Consider the following 18,406-nt stretch of genomic DNA (forward strand, 5'->3'; position numbering starts at 1 on the left):
AAGTCTTCTGTCTGAAATTGCAGGATGCATCAAACTTAAGTAACAGATATTATTACTTTGTACTTGAAGTAATTCATAACGCTCTGTTTTCCGTATCGAGCACTCTAGTTTCCGACAAGGACATATATATACTTCGAGATATATATATATATATATATATATATATATATATATATATATATATATATATATATATATTATATATATATATATATATATATATATATATATATATATATATATATATATAATTCATTACATTTATATTACACCTTTGGTTTTACTCATTCCCAAATGAAGTGTGTTACCCTGTTTTCTAAAGTTAGAATAGGGAGTCAGCCACTTGTTCACGTCTGCAAATAGTAATCCGCCCCCCCCCCCCCAACCCAAGCTAAAGAAACTGACCAGTCCCTTATAGTAAGTTTCGCTGTCTGTGGATTCGGAGTAAATAATATTGACGCTTAGTCGAATAACTATGGGTGTTAGAATACGCTATTTGAAATAGACCGTTTTACTCTAACAATTCTCTGGTGATTCATAAGGTCAGAACCCCATATGCTGTGCATTTTTTGAAAGTCTAGATATAGGGAAAACTGTTGGTGACCACAGTGTCACCATTGTTTACATAACTATCAAGTCTTCTGTCTGAAATTGCAGGATGCATCAAACTTAAGTAACAGATATTATTACTTTGTACTTGAAGTAATTCATAACGCTCTGTTTTCCGTATCGAGCACTCTAGTTTCCGACAAGGACATATCTATACTTCGATATATATATATATATATATATTATAATATATATATATATATATATATATATATATATATATATATATATATATATATATATATATATATATATATATAATATATATATATATATAAAAATTCATTACATTTATATTACACCTTTGGTTTTACTCATTCCCAAATGAAGTGTGTTACCCTGTTTTCTAAAGTTAGATAGGGGAGTCAGCCACTTGTTCACGTCTGCAAATAGTAATCCGCCCCCCCCCCCCCCCAACCCAAGCTAAAGAAACTGACCAGTCCCTTATAGTAAGTTTCGCTGTCTGTGGATTCGGAGTAAAATAATATTGACGCTTAGTCGAATAACTATGGGTGTTAGAATACGCTATTTGAAAGTTGAACTAATCAGTGTTGTCCTTATATTTAAAAGTAGCCGGGTAATTTAAGAAAGTAGACGGGTGGACTGCGAGGAAGCGAAGCGACCGAGCGGCGAGTGTGCGTAGCGAACGAGGGGGAGAGCGCGAGAGGGGGTGTCCCCCCTCTCGCAAAAAATGCTGAAAATGAAATTTTGGAGTGGAAATGGTGTTCTCTGGTGGCATCTGAGGTGACATTTAGCTGAGACTGAAACAGTACTTTTGTTGTGTGTCTTAGACGTGGCTCACATACAACAAAACAAACAAACATGATTTTGTTTTGTTTGTATTATTTATGACACACTTATGGTTTTATTTGCAGTGAAGATGTAACATTTAATCTTAAATCACCCGCTGTCTGCTCATTTCATTGCTCATTTCCCATTCTTCATTACCACATAGTAGTTTCCCCAAACCATCAAACTCATTCTATTCTAATCAAAACACATTCGCTTTTCTTAAGAAAAACATCGGTAAGATAATTCACTGTAACAGTGTTCGCATTTACGAAAAAAATGCGCATATAGAAAACTCATAACAATGAAAAAATGCGTAGAGAGTCGATCCAATGCGTAATAATATTACACATTGGATTGAGTCTCTACGCATTTTTTCATTGTTATGAGTTTTCTATGCGCAAACGGTTACGAAAGCACTCTCCGCGACTGAGCTTAGGCGACAACAAGACGAGATGATCTTGCAACATTTCGGTCAATCACTCATTTTATGTGGAAAGTTTCGGATTCTCTGAGTGTAGTCTGAAAAATCGGCATCGTCGAGTCAGAGGCACGTTACCATGTCAGTTGCTAATTTTCAGGCTAGCGATAGTTTCTGAAACTTTTGACACAAAGTGAGTGATTGACAGAATTGTTGCAACAAATTAAATGCAAACCGCGCACGATCATCGCGTCTCGCTGTCCCCAAATTTGATCAAAGCAGATATGCAGCAAGGCGTCGGAAGGAAACAACTCTATTTTCTTTCAAATTTGCTCCACGAGTCCGTGAAAAAAAATGATTCCGAGGATCCATCGAAAGACACTATCGGTCAACCCAACATGGAGAACATGGAGAAGCGCAGTGAAATTGAACCCATGCCGGAATCCACGACGTATTGTCCTGTTGTCTTAAGCAACAGGGGATCAGCGCCACGTAGCTGTGGGTCCATAGCTGTGGTGTTTTCGGACGGGATTCCTGCCTTTACGGGCTGGTTTTGACTTTTTACGATTTAACCCCGCCACCACAGGTATGGGAAAATACGTAGAATAGCGTCAACGTTACGCTCGACAGCACCTTGTCGCAACTTTACTCGGCGATATTTCGAAAAGTTTCCATCCAAATTACAAATTGCCAACACTCATCGACAACTTGGTTATTAGGGACTCACCACGACCAGAAATCCGCTTAAAATTCACTGAAATATCGCCGTTTTTCTAGCTTCAACCGACATGACTACCCGGAGACCGCCATTTTGCTGGCGTAAAACTGTTGTTCGAGGTTCTCTGCCGAACGTCACTACAGTGACGTAGCGGTGACCTCTCAACTTATAGAAAACAAACTGGTATTTCATCGTGTGATATCGATGACCATCGTTTGTCCTATGGACATTGCCAGTCTCACATAACTGAAATCAAACTGTAATTGGGAAAAAAATAGTTCAGTCCCTGGGATCTGTGATTGTTCATGCGGCGCGGATGCCGGCTGTAATCTCTCAGTTTTTTTTCTATAAGTTGAGAGGTCACCGCTACGTCACTGTAGTGACGTTCGGCAGAGAGCCTCGAACAACAGTTTTACGCCAGCAAATGGCGGTCTCCGGGTAGTCATGTCGGTTGAAGCTAGAAAAACGGCGATATTTCAGTGAATTTTAAGCGGATTTCTGGTCGTGGTGAGTCCCTAATAACCACGTTTGTTTCTCTCGAGGCTGGAGGACGAGGAAAACGTTGAACTTCTGTTTTGGGAGGTGAATCACAGGCCCGAGGGGTTACAGATGTGATGTTAACTTATAGCCGGCCAATATGTGTTTAATAATACACCTTATCCACAGTCATGCATGAGATCGTACAGTACAAAAAACTGGAGTTGTACGGCAAGAATGATTATTTTTCCGACAGCGTCGCAAGACTTGCAGTACTTGCAATACTTAGGCAAAACTTCCAATACACCTATAATTATCGTTTTCGTCTTTTTCGAGTCCTTGTTGGAACCCACCATATTCAGTTCTTCTTTCCGAAAGTAGGATATACCAGGATAATCTCTCAACATATTTGTTCACACTCCCGTTTTTGCTTGCGCACTGTCGCTTTTGAAGTTAGTTGGCATCAGTTGTTGTCGTAGGTGGCGTCATGCACAAAATTTATCTTGCCGTCGGTATTGGGACTACATGTACGTGATTATGATGGCATAGTGCAAACAAGTCGATAATGGCGGCGCAGAGGCTAATATGTTATTTCCCGTTCATCATTTCTCTTCAGAGAATGATTGTGTCTTTCTGGTTCGCAATATGTGTCTACATTGCGGGCTGTGGTAAGTTCCCTCGCCTCTAATAGGTTCAACGTATACTGGGATTGGTTGAAATAATACAGAGTATTTGACCTAGGTTTCTCTTCGACAGGGGCTTTGTCTTTTTCTGAGACGCCGGTCGACACCATCGTTGTGACAGGGTCGATGAGTGTTGGCAATTGTAATTTGGATGGAAACTTTTCGAAATATCGCCGAATCAAGTTGAGAAAAGGGTGCTGTCGGGCGTAACGTGGACGCTTTTCTACGCATTTTCCCATACCTGTGGTGGCGGGGTTAAAATCGTAAAAAGTCAAAACCAGCCCGTAAAGGCAGGAATCCCGTCCGAAAACACCACAGCTATGGACCCACAGCTAAGCGCCACGGTGAAGCCTTGAGCCGTGACGATGATGTGCCGGTCGGCAACGGTCGGCAACACACATGCCTGTCACCATGGATTCTAGTACGTAAAATAATCAATGAAAAAAAATACCCATTCAAATAACAGTTGCTTTTAAAAAAATCAGTTCCAGCTCATTTTTTTTAAATCTAGAAAATGACGTTAAAAGTAGCCGGGAAAAAATGCAAAACAGCCGGGTTATTTACGCGGCACCCGGCTTCTAAGGACAACACTGCTAAACTTACTAAGTCTTTTAAACCAGAAAACAAGACACAATTCACCATTGTTTCTCGTAAATAAAATATATTTTTATCACGTAATTATCATTACGTTATTCAGTGAGTGCTTGTCAGACTACAAACATATTGACTGGCCAAAAGGGTAATAGCATGTCTGTATCCTGAGGGTATGAGTCACCCAGATAAACTGACTGTTTCTCGAGCTGGAGGACGAGGAAAACGTTGAACTTCTGTTTTGGGAGGTGAATCACAGGCCCAGAGGGTTACAGATGTGATGTTAACTTATAGCCGGCCAATATGTGTTTAATAATAAACCTTATCCACAGTCATGCATGAGATCGTACAGTACAAAAAACTGGAGTTGTACGGCAAGAATGATTATTTTTCCGACAGCGTCGCAAGACTTGCAGTACTTGCAATACTTAGGCAAAACTTCCAATACACCTATAATTATCGTTTTCGTCTTTTTCGAGTCCTTGTTGGAACCCACCATATTCAGTTCTTCTTCCGAAAGTAGGATATACCAGGATAATCTCTCAACATATTTGTTCACACTCTCGTTTTTGCTTGCGCACTGTCGCTTTTGAAGTTAGTTGGCATCAGTTGTTGTCGTAGGTGGCGTCATGCACAAAATTTATCTTGCCGTCGGTATTGGGACTACATGTACGTGATTATGATGGCATAGTGCAAACAAGTCGATAATGGCGGCGCAGAGGCTAATATGTTATTTCCCGTTCATCATTTCTCTCAGAGAATGATTGTGTCTTTCTGGTTCGCAATATGTGTCTACATTGCGGGCTGTGGTAAGTTCCCCTCGCCTCTAATAGGTTCAACGTATACTAAGATGGTTGAAATAATACAGAGTATTTGACCTAGGTTTCTCTTCGACAGGGGCTTTGTCTTTTTCTGAGACGCCGGTCGACACCATCGTTGTGACAGGGCGGTACACTCGATTAAATTGCTCTTTTGATAATTTGAACGACGATGAACCCGCTTGGCAAAAGGAGTCACCGGATCAATTTCCAATCTCAATTGGGGACAATGTCATTACGCCTGGGTACCAATTGATTGCTGAAAACGGTACTGGGAAGTACAGATTGGAATATGCAACGCTTCGGTAGCACAGGATGGACTCCATAGATGTGAGGCATTAGTACATCCCCCTGTACAAGCAAGAGCGGACCTATTCGTTATAGGTAGGTTGAAATTATCCTTGGTTCTAAATAAAGTACACCATGTCGCAGTTAAGACGGCAGAACAATGTTCATATTTATTACAAATTATTGAAATCGTTATTGAAATTGACATCGGTGTTTGCATTACGGGAGCCGGGCAGGTACGTAAATGATCAGAGATTTTTTCTTTCTGAAAAAAAAAAGCTGGCGAAAGTTCATAATGCGTTATGATTCCTATGTTTAGCTATCAGGATTTGAAATTGAATTTAGTCGAATTTACAAGATCAAAAATGAGGCTGTCAAAATATAATTTCTTCTGACGGTTTTAAATTCAGGTCACTGGCTTAAAAGTTCAATATTTGGAAAGGAAAGTAATAAATACTTAATGTTATCATGCATCTGTTAATATTAGAAAATCTGGATACACATAAATGCAACGTAGGTATGGTCTCAAGGTAAGCTAGATGATATAACCTTGATTGAAACATTAAATATTTGACTAAAATAAAAAATTAGGCAAACTATCTATGTGATGTTACGATAAAGACATAATGTCAGTATAGAATCGTCGTTGTTTCAAATCTAGAAGTGGAAAAACACGTAAAGAAATTCACATTGATCGTAAAGGAACATGTTTCATTAACTGTCTTTGAATATTTCTTTATTTTGATGTACAATAATTTGACCTAGGATTGAATTTGACGGAACTATAAGAGAGGTACATTCGTAGGTCCTTAATTTTAGACGTGAAAAAAAAATATAAAAAAGGCACAAAAATAAAGCATTATCTGACAAAAATTCCAGTTGAAAATGCAAATGAATGTTCCAGTTAAAAAAATACCATAAAACCTTTACCAAAGTTGATACTTTAAGGAGAGACTCTCCCCTACATAAAACAATATTTCTATAATCAAGTTTTCCTCTTGGTATAGGAAATAATATACACACACTTTTGCACATTTACACCATTTCCATGTAGTGCACAATGCACGCTTCCATCATAAATGCACCTTTTGAAGCGCCTTATACACAGTATATTTTGTGCATGCCTTGCATTTCTGGTATCATAAGCTTCAAGAATCTACTCGGAATGTGATATATTATGGTTTGTCAACTGATGTGCCATTGTGTAGGTTGACATTGACATATTTTATGTACGTCATGGTTAAAGCAAGGCAGAATATTATCTGGTAGCGTACTTGTAATCCCTGTGTGTGTATGCACAACAAATGAGACTCTGCCGTCCTGTGACTTGCAGTATAGGACAATCTGAAAGTCATCAATAATTTTAAGTCAAAACATGTTGACCAATTTAAACTTACGACATCCAAGCCGACTAAACAGCGAGCCGTGTTTACTTACTTTTTTCTCAAAATTAAATACAACTTGAATTTCTTCTCGGAACCGATCATTTCATATTGTACAAGTATAGACAGATGAAAAAAATCGTTTAGTTGCGATCTATTTGACCCAAGATGTCATAGAAAGATGACACAGTATATATCGGTCATGCATGAAATGCACGACATTAAATCGTTGTAAGCCCCAAGATGATGTTCACAGGGATTTGATGTAGATACACAACGCTACTTCCATTGACTAGCACTTATACTTGACCACATTTTTCATACTATAGAACAATGGTTAGACTGCACGGTAAATCCTAGTGTCATAGTTAAAGAACAAGAGGAAGTGATTTTCACTTGCAGTGCGGTCAGGGGTGCTCCCCCTGGAGAACTAGTATGGCAAATGAATGGGGAAATCACGTCGAGACAGAAAACTCCTCTAAGATTGGTTGGAAGTACAAGTTCAACAAATCTGAAAACGGAGCAGTTATCGATTGCCAAATGAGGCACGTGACATTGCCACCTCCACTGCCTTCGTGTGAAGAAGAAATAAGAATAGAAGTTCAATGTAAGCCTATCTCATCACCTCATTTTTTTGAATAAGTAAATACAACCGTGCATTTTCCGGTTCTTTCTGCTCGTCAGATACCTCTTTTTTTCTTGTCTTGGCTAGTTTGGTATGCTCTCAATACATTCCAACCGCTCTGACAAGCTGCAGTGATCATGAACAGTTTTAGCGTTCAGATAATTATCATGTATATTGTCTTCTTCTGTGATCTGTGCATATTCACGTTAGAAGTTTTGAATTCATTAAGCGCAATGTACCAGATGGCTGATACTTTATCAATCATCAATAATTTTGCTCAGGGTGACTCCGAACATCGTTAATATTACATCTACATGGAGCAAAATGCCAGATAAGATTAGGCTGTGATATACTGCAGCGTCAAACTGACATGCTGCTGTTCAAATCTAAAGACTGTTACAGTAACGTATTTTATGAAAAGTTTCAGAATTCCATTTTGGTATATTGACAGTACATATTCATTCACCCGATATCCCTGTTCAAGTTGACAAAGCTACTGTAGAACTACCAAACAAATAAATACCGGCAATTCAATGGTTAATGATGGAAAACATTGTAAATATGTTAATCTATTCTAACCATTGGTACATTACACACACTGGTGAACGACTGGCCTTTCTAAAGTTAAGCTGGTACAACGACTCGGATAAATGATTGAAATGTCTCTCTTTCCATAGATTCTCCATACGTCACAATAGAGGACCACAGCCAATACAAGGTCATTGAAGGCGACACGTATGTAGCAAATTGCACTGCAGATGCCAATCCGTCCGCTGACGTTACTTGGCAATACATAAATGGAAATGTTCGGGTGCAAGATCAGCAACTTTTTATTGACAAGGCAGAAAGAAGCCACCATGGCAACTATAACGTGTAAAGCAAATAACACATTCTATGATGGTGATCAAGGTTATGGAGAGTCTACGATGCTCTTGGACGTGCAGTGTAAGTTCTTCTTTTTAATCTGCATGATCATATCATGTTGCTACATCACTCTATTCTCTTCTGATGTTATAATCACTAGCCTTAGGATTATCAGCATGCTGTCTGTGTTTTAAACGTATGTATTTAAAGTGCCACTATTACAATTCCCCTTAGTACATGAGCTATCTTTTCGACAACTGTAATACTTGTAAATTCATAGGAAGCTAGGTCAAATGATAAGTATCAAACAATTGGATGAAGAGGCTGATAGAAAACTGGCAGAATGTTTGTATTTATATCGTGAAAATTGACTAAGCTTTATCAGTAAATATCCATAATATGTACAGATAACGAGACTTTTTTGTAATATTTATGTAAAATCAAGAATTCTTTAGTGCATTTAAGTATACCTTTTGTTATTTTATCATAATCATCAAAAGATGGACCATCGATCGTCATCAGAAATGGATCAGAGGGTGTAGTAGTCGAAGGGAGAAAATATGAAGCGTTCTGTGATGTTGATGCCAACCCGGCAGCCGTAGTTTACTGGCAGCACCCTTCGGGTGACACGACCGCTGATGCAACGCTACTGCTGGATAGCGTGTCTCGACAACAACGGGGGGAGTACAAGTGTCTTGCAAACAACACGTTGTGGGACAACTCAACATCGTCATCGAAGGAAAGCCACTTCCTTGATGTACAGTGTAAGTGAAATATCTGGTTATCTAAAATAAAATAATCTACGTATTGCTCGTGGAACTCTCTTTGTGGACCTAGGTGAAAATGTTTCATGTTGCACTTATTGATGTTTAATAACGGTCTTACTCGGTGATATTGCATGCGCACTGCTTGAAATCAACCGCATTGTAACATGCCGTTATTATTGTTTGAAAAAGTAAGGATATATCATATCACTCTTCTAGTACTGACCAAGCTTTCTGTCGACTAGTACAGCTTCGTATGTGCATCAGAGCTCAGTCGTATCTTCATGGATCTGACCTCGTCTCCACAGAAGGCCAAGCATCTATCAATGTTTCCCCCGGGAGGGAGTGCGGGGCAACACAGCAAACTGCTATCAAATCGTATCCCGGAATATTTAATCGCTATGGTACGCCGACAGCGGAAATGTAGAGTGTTTTAAAATGTTTGTTTTTTTTTTGTTTTTTTTTTTTTTTTTTTTTTTTTTTTTGGTTTTGTGACATTTGACATATACGACTATCACCCCTAAGTGTTTGACATCACTTTGTAGCCTAAGAGTAAGAAGGATGTCATGGCTAGAAAAAAAAAAGTTAAATGACCCTAAACCTTTACGTCACGCACTCTATCTTTCAAGTAAGACATTGATAGGTGCATACGTAAATGAGACCTTCAGTAGCCGTTTCGTTCGTTAGTTCAACCTTTCGCATTTGACCCTGGTTTTACCATTTATTTCAGTTCCCCCTGCTGTGGCAGTGACACCCGAAGTCCCGAGAAAACTTGGCGAAAGCGTTCAACTTAGATGCCATGCAATTGACGCAAACCCGCCTGATTTTGACTACACGTGGTTCCTCGCCAACGGTGATATTTTTAGCAACGCGACTGTTGAAATAATCAACATAACGCGGGACTTACACGGCGACCAGTCCTGCACGGCAAATACACCTATCACGACGGAACGTACGGCACAGGCATTAATGTGACATTCCTTGACATACAGTGTAAGTACGTCATACGACACCTTCTGTAAATCATTGTCGCAACATACTTATCCGTTGCAATTCTGTTACCTTTTGCTTTCGTCCAAACATCATAAGGTAACTTTGTCATCAAGAGGGCAATATTTTGTTAAAGTAAAAAGATAAGTTTGTATAATATACATGTATATTCTTGTCAAGTTTTAGTTATTAGAAATACGAGGCTGTCTTGAAACATGATTTTGAAAGCAAACAGAAAACGAAACAAATTTGCCAACAAAACAAATGATGGGAGTGTATAAAATTACAGCTGTTCTATCTTTGACATTTTTGAGGCTAAGACATATCTCAGATTTTTTTACATAAGTGACAAAGAAAATCCTGTAATTATTTTACCTGTGCCATGTATTGAACCAAAGAACACAGCTGTAAATGTTTAAAAGTACAATTATTGTATCATTACCTTATGTTCTTCCTTAACGTTTGAGTTCGAGAGCAAATAATAGTTTTGTCCAACATTCATCTTGTCGTTTACTCGTAACTTATGTTGCAGATCCTCCTGCCGTAAATAACTCGAGGGTCGAAAGCAAAGAAAAAGACACTGTCGTTTTAACCTGCCATGTTGACTCCAATCCATATCCGTCGGAATTTCAATGGTTCTACGATGATGTATTGCTTTCAAGCGAATCCACATATACTATCAATGACGTCACTCGAGACGACGCTGGCAACTATACGTGTACAGTGACAACAGTCTTCTACGACGACACTAGTGCTACCGACCAGGGTACCGTGTACCTGGGAGTCCAATGTTAGTCGTTCGAAATGATTGTAAATCTATATTTTGAATTTTTCGACCAAACAGTATGAGCAACGTGTCCATCGGTTCCCCGATTGACAAGGAAATCTCTATCTGTATTTGAGTAACCAGTCATAGGCCCAATCAGTTTCCTTCAAAGGGAAGACCGTTTTAATTTTCAGATGATGTGAAACTTCGATATTTTTGAAAATTGAACAAAGTCATGCACTATTGATCGATGGCGTTTTACCCATTTTTCTTCTTTAAATAAATAACGAGTGTTTATTACACACAAAATTATTATGATTAATCGATAAGGTCGATAAGAATAATTAAGGTATATTAAGTGACACGATCACAAAATATTTTTTTCAATTTTAGTGAACTGTTTAAAAGCATTAGTGCATTAGACAAACTAGACATATTGTCTAAATCGAGGTGTTGCCAACACTGCCAGGTGCAATTAACAGCTAAGCGGTAACATGAGTCGATCATAAAGAAAATCAACTCTGTAAAAGTTTAATATTGACTAGCGTGAGGTAAAACTTAGTCAATACGATACCACACTACAGGTATACACGCACTGCACAGCCAGCTAACTGTCCAGAACGTATGCTGTCAGGTTTATAATGCCTTTTGCATTTGTGTATTTTTGAAATTTGAATTTTTGGTGTGCCGGTTTCTAAGCAGATGCGATGTGTGTGGATTGGGTGTTGTTGTTAGACTATGTCTGACCTCCCGCTAGATGTTTCAACTTTTGCAGAGTTTTTTTTTTTTATGATCAACTCATGTTACCGTTTAGATGTTATTGCACCTGACAGTGTTGGCAACACCTCGATTTAGACATTACGTCTAGTTCGTCTAATGCAAATGAAGCAATTCACTGTATAATTCTAGATTTATCCAGCGTGAATATCACAATACTTCCATCCACAATAAACGAAGGAGATGACGTCGATATCCACTGCAAAGCTTCAGACGGAAATCCTGACTCGCATAAAATAGAGCTTATCTTCAAAGATGAATTTTTTGCAACGAACGACAGTCAAGAATTACACCATGAAATCACTAATATCAGCCCTGGAAGTTCTGGATCGTATCAATGTCGAGCATTCACTAATTTTTACGACGGCACTGTCAACTATTCAGCCACCAGGGAGGAGCTCGTTGTATATTGTAAGTGTTTGTTTTCACATATTACGTTTAACGAAAGAAACTGTAGCGGTCGACTCTACTGAAAAGAAAAAGCATAATTCATGGGAATTTTTTTTTAATTTTCTTTTATTGATGTTTTCCCGAACAATGATGTCACAAATGTAAACATTTGTATGTAACACTACAATTTTCACAATCTACATCACACTGAATGCGTTGATCTTTGAGGTGACATGCAGAAAATAATGTCAACATTGTTAAACCATATATTAGGGCAGTGACACCATTTCTGGCAAAACATATATGATTGTTTTGTCTGTATCTTAGATTCAGCACGCCTGATTCCGAGTGAAGAAGAAGAATTCAAGATCGAGATCGGTGAGGTTGTTGACATTAACTGCACTGCTCATGGAATGCCTGTGCCATCAATTAAGTGGTTCGATGGCAATGACAGAGAAATCAGCAACGAAGATGATAATTTCGAGATCAGAAACCATCAACCAATAGGCAACGTGGTTACAAGTATTCTCAGCGTTACACTTGCCGACAGTACCTGCTATGGTGAATATGTATGTGAAGCTACCAACGCGGATGACGTCATTGGTGATCGCCAATCAACAACGATCATTGAACTCGTTACAGGCATGTACATCTTTTATCGCAAATTATCGCTTTATCCGTTGTCATGGTTTTAGCTTATTAATTTGTTGATTCCTCGCTCTTCTATCGATACGATATTTTTGCGTAATATTATTGCATTGACGATTTGTGAAGTTTGTTTAACTTATTTCTGAAATGCACTCACGCGACATTACAATTTTATATTTAAAATTAAATTTTGATTTTGTATTGCCACATTTGTAATAAACATAGTTTGTTGCGGAATTTAGGGAGAGTATCACCTGTATGTTCTTTTATACTGTTTATCTTCAAAGTTGTTTAGAATGAAATGCCCTTGTAAGCAAAGCTGACTGTATATCTTATATTCAACACTGATTCTCAAAGCATAATGGCAATATTGTTGCTTTTCATTGCCGCTATAAATATTTCTCCCCAAATGGACAAACATGCACAGGGAAATGGTAACCTTCGTTGCATCAGACTCTCTTCTTTCACCTTAAATGAACAAACAGCATTTTTTTGAAATTCATACTATCACACTTTATTTACAGACAATGGATCAGATCCGCTGATAGCTATTATAACAGTTTCAGTCTTTGTTTTGATTATACTCATCGTGATCATCGTCGCCATCGTATTGAATAAAAACGTCAATCGAAGACACAGAATGGACTAAGTTTGGGTTAGTATTATCAAGTGATTCCTAGTCATTCCAAACATTTCTGTTCCATATTAGTTTGTATGTTATTGTCAGACGATTTAATCCCAAAGTTTGTCATATATGCTAACATGTTTATGTATTTTTTCTATATTTTATTGCAGATAATCTCACTTATGGTAAGCTCTTTGTTTTAATAGCTGGATATGTGATACCAAGTGCTTTAATCAGATTCAACGTTTAACATTGAGCTTACACAATTTATTTTAGCCTTCTCCGTTTCACAAGCAATATCTCATTTGATCAATCTCCAAAGGAGCAACGTTAACTTAAATTTCGATTGAAAGTACAGGCAATAAGTACTTTGGTCATATATTCATCGGCTTAACCTTGTGTAACTTTGAACTTAGCAAGATTTCCCCTCATACAAAAGGTCACCCGGAGATGAACCAGAGAACGTAGAATTTCAGAGACTTGAACCCGATGGAACATCATACGGTCACGATATCAATCCCTATGCAGGTAATATCTGTTTGAATGTACTATTTTACAGTATCCCAATTCTGTCCTTTCTTTCAACACATGTTTCTCCGAGATAGAGAAAACCTCCACTGATTTACAAAATAAGGAAAAAGGGAAAAGTGTGTAATCAGTGTACAGCGTAAACATTTTAGGACAGGGACAAAAGAGAGAGGATGACATGTGGCGATTAGATTTATGTCTCACTAAAATTGTACTGACTCATTGGCTCAGCAGTGACACGAAATGCTGCCTGCCTGTCCGCTCAAAAAAGTAACATTTTCTCATCAAAAGTGTTGATTTTTTCCCCGTGATTTCATAGAGACTGGGACATTCTCTTCACTAACTTCGAACTCCGAGAAGTCTGCGCAGAAGGCCGAGAGCGACAGCACAGATGGATCAGCAGCTGCAGCTAATCAGCAGATGAGAAAAATGCAGATGACGATGAAAACATTGACAGTCTGTACACCAAACCAAATAAAACAAAAGCTACAGGAAATGTAGAAAATATTTGTATTCTATATCTTCCGCTTTTCCCTGATTATGTATTGTAATTTTTAGCTGATAGGTTCTCACATAATATGGTACAATAAATATCACGTTCAGTCAAATTGTATACGTTGTTTACGTTTTTGTGTTATATTTCCCAATATTAGTTCGTTGACTTGACCTGCACAACCTAATACAAGGCAGGGGTGACACACATTTAAATATTAACATTTCGAGAGGCTATTCGGGGCACTGAGTGCAGACGTACTGTCGTAAAATTTTACAGACACAGCTTCACAGCTGAGACACGCACTTCTTTGCCTTTGCATTCACAGACATGCAAACAAAAAAGCACCTTTTCCCGCACACTGCAATCTTGTGTTGATGTTGGTTACTTAGCTTATCATTAAAAATGTATTTTTTATCCTTTCAGATTCAGGAGGCAGCAGCAGTACCAAATATTCAGAAAGCTCTCTTAACGGTAACTATACATACTTAATCTCGAAATTCGCGAAAAGTAACAAAAGCTGGTTTTGATTTTAGTATTAAATCTTTGAGTCAGATCTAGTATTATAAATTGTATATTTCTAGTGTTGCTATGCAGGATATGAATGGCTATGTATACTTTGCCCGCCTGTCTACTAATTATGCCCTCTGTATACAGGTGATTAATTTGACAGCAGTAAATAGCTGCTACTACCAGCCGACTCAGAGTCAGAGTCCAATCAGGCACTCATCAAATTAAATCCTTCGAATTTGAGCCATATATTCGATAAAACTGATACATTGCCGTTTTCAATGGAAAATATCGACGTTCCAAGAGTATTGTTCTCTGCATAAATAACATAGATTCCAACGCATAAGGCTTCCTGTCGTTTGGTAATCAACGCAAAACAAACATTTTAGAGAGCAATAAAAACATAGAGTACCGTCCTTTTTCACAAATGGTTTTCAGTATACTTTTACAGGCAATGTTGTAAATCAGTGTAAAGCTCGAAAAAACACACCTAGGTTAGGAACAACAGCATGTTAATGTTGAGTAGATGACATGTAACTGTTTAATCTACTTCTGACTAAAATTGTACTGACTCCTTTGCTTGGCAGTGACACGAAATCCTGCATGTCCACTTTAATAGTAACATTTGTCCACACATATGATCTTTCTCATCCACATTGTTAATTTTCATAGAGACTGGGACACTCTCTTCATTTCAACCACAAACTTCGAACTCCGAGAAGTCTGCGCAGAAGGCCGAGAGCGAGAACACAGATGGATCATCAGCTGCAGTCGCTCAGCAGGATAACAAGAAAGCAGATGTCGACGACAGTCTGTACGCAAAACCAAACCAAACAAAAATACAGGAAATGTATGCAAACGCTTGTATTTTATAATGTCTTCCGCTTTTCCCTCGTTAGGTCTTGTAATTTAGCAGACGGGTTCTCACATAATATGGTAAGATAAATATCACGTTCAGTCAAATCAATTTACTTTTTTGTGTAATCTTTCTCAATATTAGTTCGTTGACTTGACCTGCACAACCTGATACCAGGCAGGGGTGACCTTATTTAAATATTAACATTTCGAGAGGCTATTGGGGGCATTGAGTGCAGACGTACTGTCGTAAAATTTTACAGACACAGCTTCACAGCTAAGACAAGCACTTCTTTGCCTTTGCAATCACAGACATGCGAGCAAACAAGCACCCTTGCCCGCACACTGCCATCTTGTATTGATGTTGGTTACTTAGCATATCATTAAAAATGTATTTTTACCCTTTCAGATTCAGGAGGCAGAAGCAGTACCGCCAAATTCAAAAAGCCCTGAGAACGGTAACTATACATACTTATCTCGAAATTCGCGAAAAGTCGCAAAAGGCTGGTTTTGATTAAAGTATTAGATCTTTGAGTCAGATCTAGTATTATAAATTGCATATTGTCTAGTATTGCTTGGCAGGATATGAATGGCTATGTATACTTTACTTTCTTTTCTACTAAATTATTCCCTAGGTATACAATTGATTAATTTGACAACAGTAAATATAGCATTTGTAGGTTTAGCGATTATCTCTACTACACCTACTACCAGCCGACTCAAAGTCTGAGTCCAATCAGTTATTATTTCAGGCACTCATCAAATTCAATCCTACGAGTTGGCGCCATATGTTCGATGAAACTAATAGAATGCCGTTCTAAATGGAAAATATCGACGTCCCTAGAGTATTGTTCTCAGTATAAATAACATAGATTCCAACGCATATAAGATTTAGACTTAGCAGTGTCCACACATATGATATTTCTCATCCACATTGTTAATTTTCATAGAGACTGGGACACTCTCTTTCTTTCCACCACAAACTTCGAACTCGGAGAAGTCTGCGCAGAAGGCCGAGAGCGACAACACAGATGGATCATCAGCTGCAGCCGCTCAGCAGGATAACAAGAAAGCAGATGGCGATGACAGTCTGTACGCCAAACCAAACAAAACAAAAGATACAGGAAATGTAGGCAAACGCTTGTATTTTGTAATGTCTTCCGCTTTTCCCTCGTTAGGTCTTGTAATTTTAGCTAACGGGTTCTCACATAATATTGTACGATAAATATCACGTTCAGTCAAATTAAATACGTTATTTGTTTTACATTTTGTCGTAGTATTACGCTGTGTTATCCTTGTCAATATTAGTCCGCTGATTTCACCTTTACATCTGATACTTAACAGGGGTGACCTCACTAAGTATTAACATAGCGAGAGGCTATGAGTGAACAGCGACCGTTTTCGCTGCTGACTTGACCAGTACAACGCAGTACAAGAGGGGGATGACCCTACTTAAATATAACATTCGACAGACTATCGGGGCCACCTAATACAGACGTACTGTCGTAAAATTTTACAGACACAGCTTCACAGCTGAGACAGGCACTTCTTTGCCTTTGCATTCAGAGACATGCGAGCAAACAAGCACCCTTTCCCGCCACACTGCCATCTCGTCTTTATGTTGCTTACTTAGCCTATTATTAAAATGTACTGTTTCTCCTTTCAGAATCAGGAGGCAGAAGCAGGACCGCAATATTCAAAAGCTCTCCTAACGGTAATTAAACATACTAATCTCGAAATTCGCCAAAAGTCGCATAATGCTGGTTGTGATTAAAATCTTATATCTTCGAGTCAAATCTAGCATTGTACATTTTTTTCCATTGTGTTGCTAGGCAGCATATGAATGACAATTTAAACTTTGCTCTTTTGTGTACTAAATTATTCCCTAGGTATACAATTGATTGATTTGACAGCAGTAAATAGCTGCTACTACCAGCCGACTCAGAGTTTGAGTCCAATCAGGAATTCATTAAATTAAATCCTACGAATTGGAGCCATATGTTCGATAAAACTGATAGAATGCCGTTTTCAATGGACATTATCGACGTCCATAGAGTATTGTTCTCTGCATAAACAACATAGATTCCAACGCATATAAGATTAAGCTTCCTGTCATTTGGTAATCAACGCCAAAACACACACTTTAGCGAGAAATAAAAACATAGAGCTTCGTCCGTGTTCACAAATGGTTTTCACGTATACTTGCACAGGCAAAGGTTCAAATCAGTTCAAAACTCGAAAAAAGAACACCTTAGGTAAGAAACATAGAATGGTAATGTTGAGAGATGACATGTAACTGTTTAATCTTCTTCTCACTAAAATTGTACTGACTCCTTTGCTTGGTATTGCCACGAAATCCTGCCTGTTTACTTTAGTAAACATTGTCCACACATATGATCTTTCTCATCCACATTATTAATTTTCATAGAAACTAGGACATTCTCTTCATTTCAACCACAAACTTCGAACTCAGAGAAGTCTGCGCAGAAGGCCGAGACCGACAACACAGATGGATCAGCAGCTGCAGCTGTTGAGCAGGATAACAAGAACGCAGATAACGATAACTCTTCTAACGGTAATTATACATACTAACCTCATAAATATACATACTAATATCGAAATCTACGAAAAGTCGCATTAAGCTTCGTTTGATTAAAGTCTTAGGTCTTCGAGTCAGATCTACTATTGTAAATTGCCTGTTTTCATAATGTTTTTAGGCAGCATATGAATTGCTACGTATACTTTGCTCTCTTGTCTACTAAATTATATCCTTGGTATACAATTGATTATACTTG

At 38.2% G+C, this 18,406-nt stretch overlaps 1 protein-coding gene and 2 long non-coding RNA genes across 3 annotated transcripts; all 3 read left to right on the forward strand.

The window, feature by feature from the left end:
• The first annotated feature begins 8,258 nt into the window (after positions 1 to 8,258).
• On the forward strand, positions 8,259 to 13,145 carry LOC139128994 (B-cell receptor CD22-like). Its single transcript, XM_070694671.1, has 7 exons — positions 8,259 to 8,346; positions 8,766 to 9,029; positions 9,760 to 9,981; positions 10,552 to 10,809; positions 11,695 to 11,973; positions 12,280 to 12,521; positions 13,125 to 13,145. The coding sequence occupies exons 1-7, from the start codon at positions 8,259 to 8,261 to the stop codon at positions 13,143 to 13,145; spliced, it is 1,374 nt and encodes a 457-aa protein (XP_070550772.1).
• A 279-nt stretch (positions 13,146 to 13,424) lies between these two features.
• LOC139126121 (uncharacterized) lies at positions 13,425 to 15,589 on the forward strand. The gene is made up of 4 exons (XR_011550476.1): positions 13,425 to 13,753; positions 14,073 to 14,250; positions 14,673 to 14,720; positions 15,429 to 15,589. It is a non-coding gene; the product is annotated as an uncharacterized lncRNA (long non-coding RNA).
• Positions 15,590 to 15,613: 24 nt separating this feature from the next.
• On the forward strand, positions 15,614 to 18,180 carry LOC139126115 (uncharacterized). Its single transcript, XR_011550473.1, has 4 exons — positions 15,614 to 16,069; positions 16,562 to 16,740; positions 17,278 to 17,325; positions 18,040 to 18,180. It is a non-coding gene; the product is annotated as an uncharacterized lncRNA (long non-coding RNA).
• The last annotated feature ends 226 nt before the right edge of the window (positions 18,181 to 18,406 follow it).

This window comes from Ptychodera flava, chromosome 3, assembly GCF_041260155.1.
Source record: "Ptychodera flava strain L36383 chromosome 3, AS_Pfla_20210202, whole genome shotgun sequence".
Lineage (NCBI taxonomy): Eukaryota > Metazoa > Hemichordata > Enteropneusta > Ptychoderidae > Ptychodera > Ptychodera flava.

What these genes read in the sequence shown, in the direction of transcription:
- LOC139128994 (XM_070694671.1), top strand. Translation starts at nt 8,259, where the DNA reads ATGGCAACTATAACGTGTAAAGCAAATAACACATTCTATGATGGTGAT. An exon ending in TACACCTATCACGACGGAAC is followed by an intron (nt 9,982 to 10,551) that starts GTACGGCACAGG and finishes CTTATGTTGCAG; the next exon opens with ATCCTCCTGCCGTAAATAAC. An exon ending in GTACCTGCTATGGTGAATAT is followed by an intron (nt 12,522 to 13,124) that starts GTATGTGAAGCT and finishes CTTTATTTACAG; the next exon opens with ACAATGGATCAGATCCGCTG.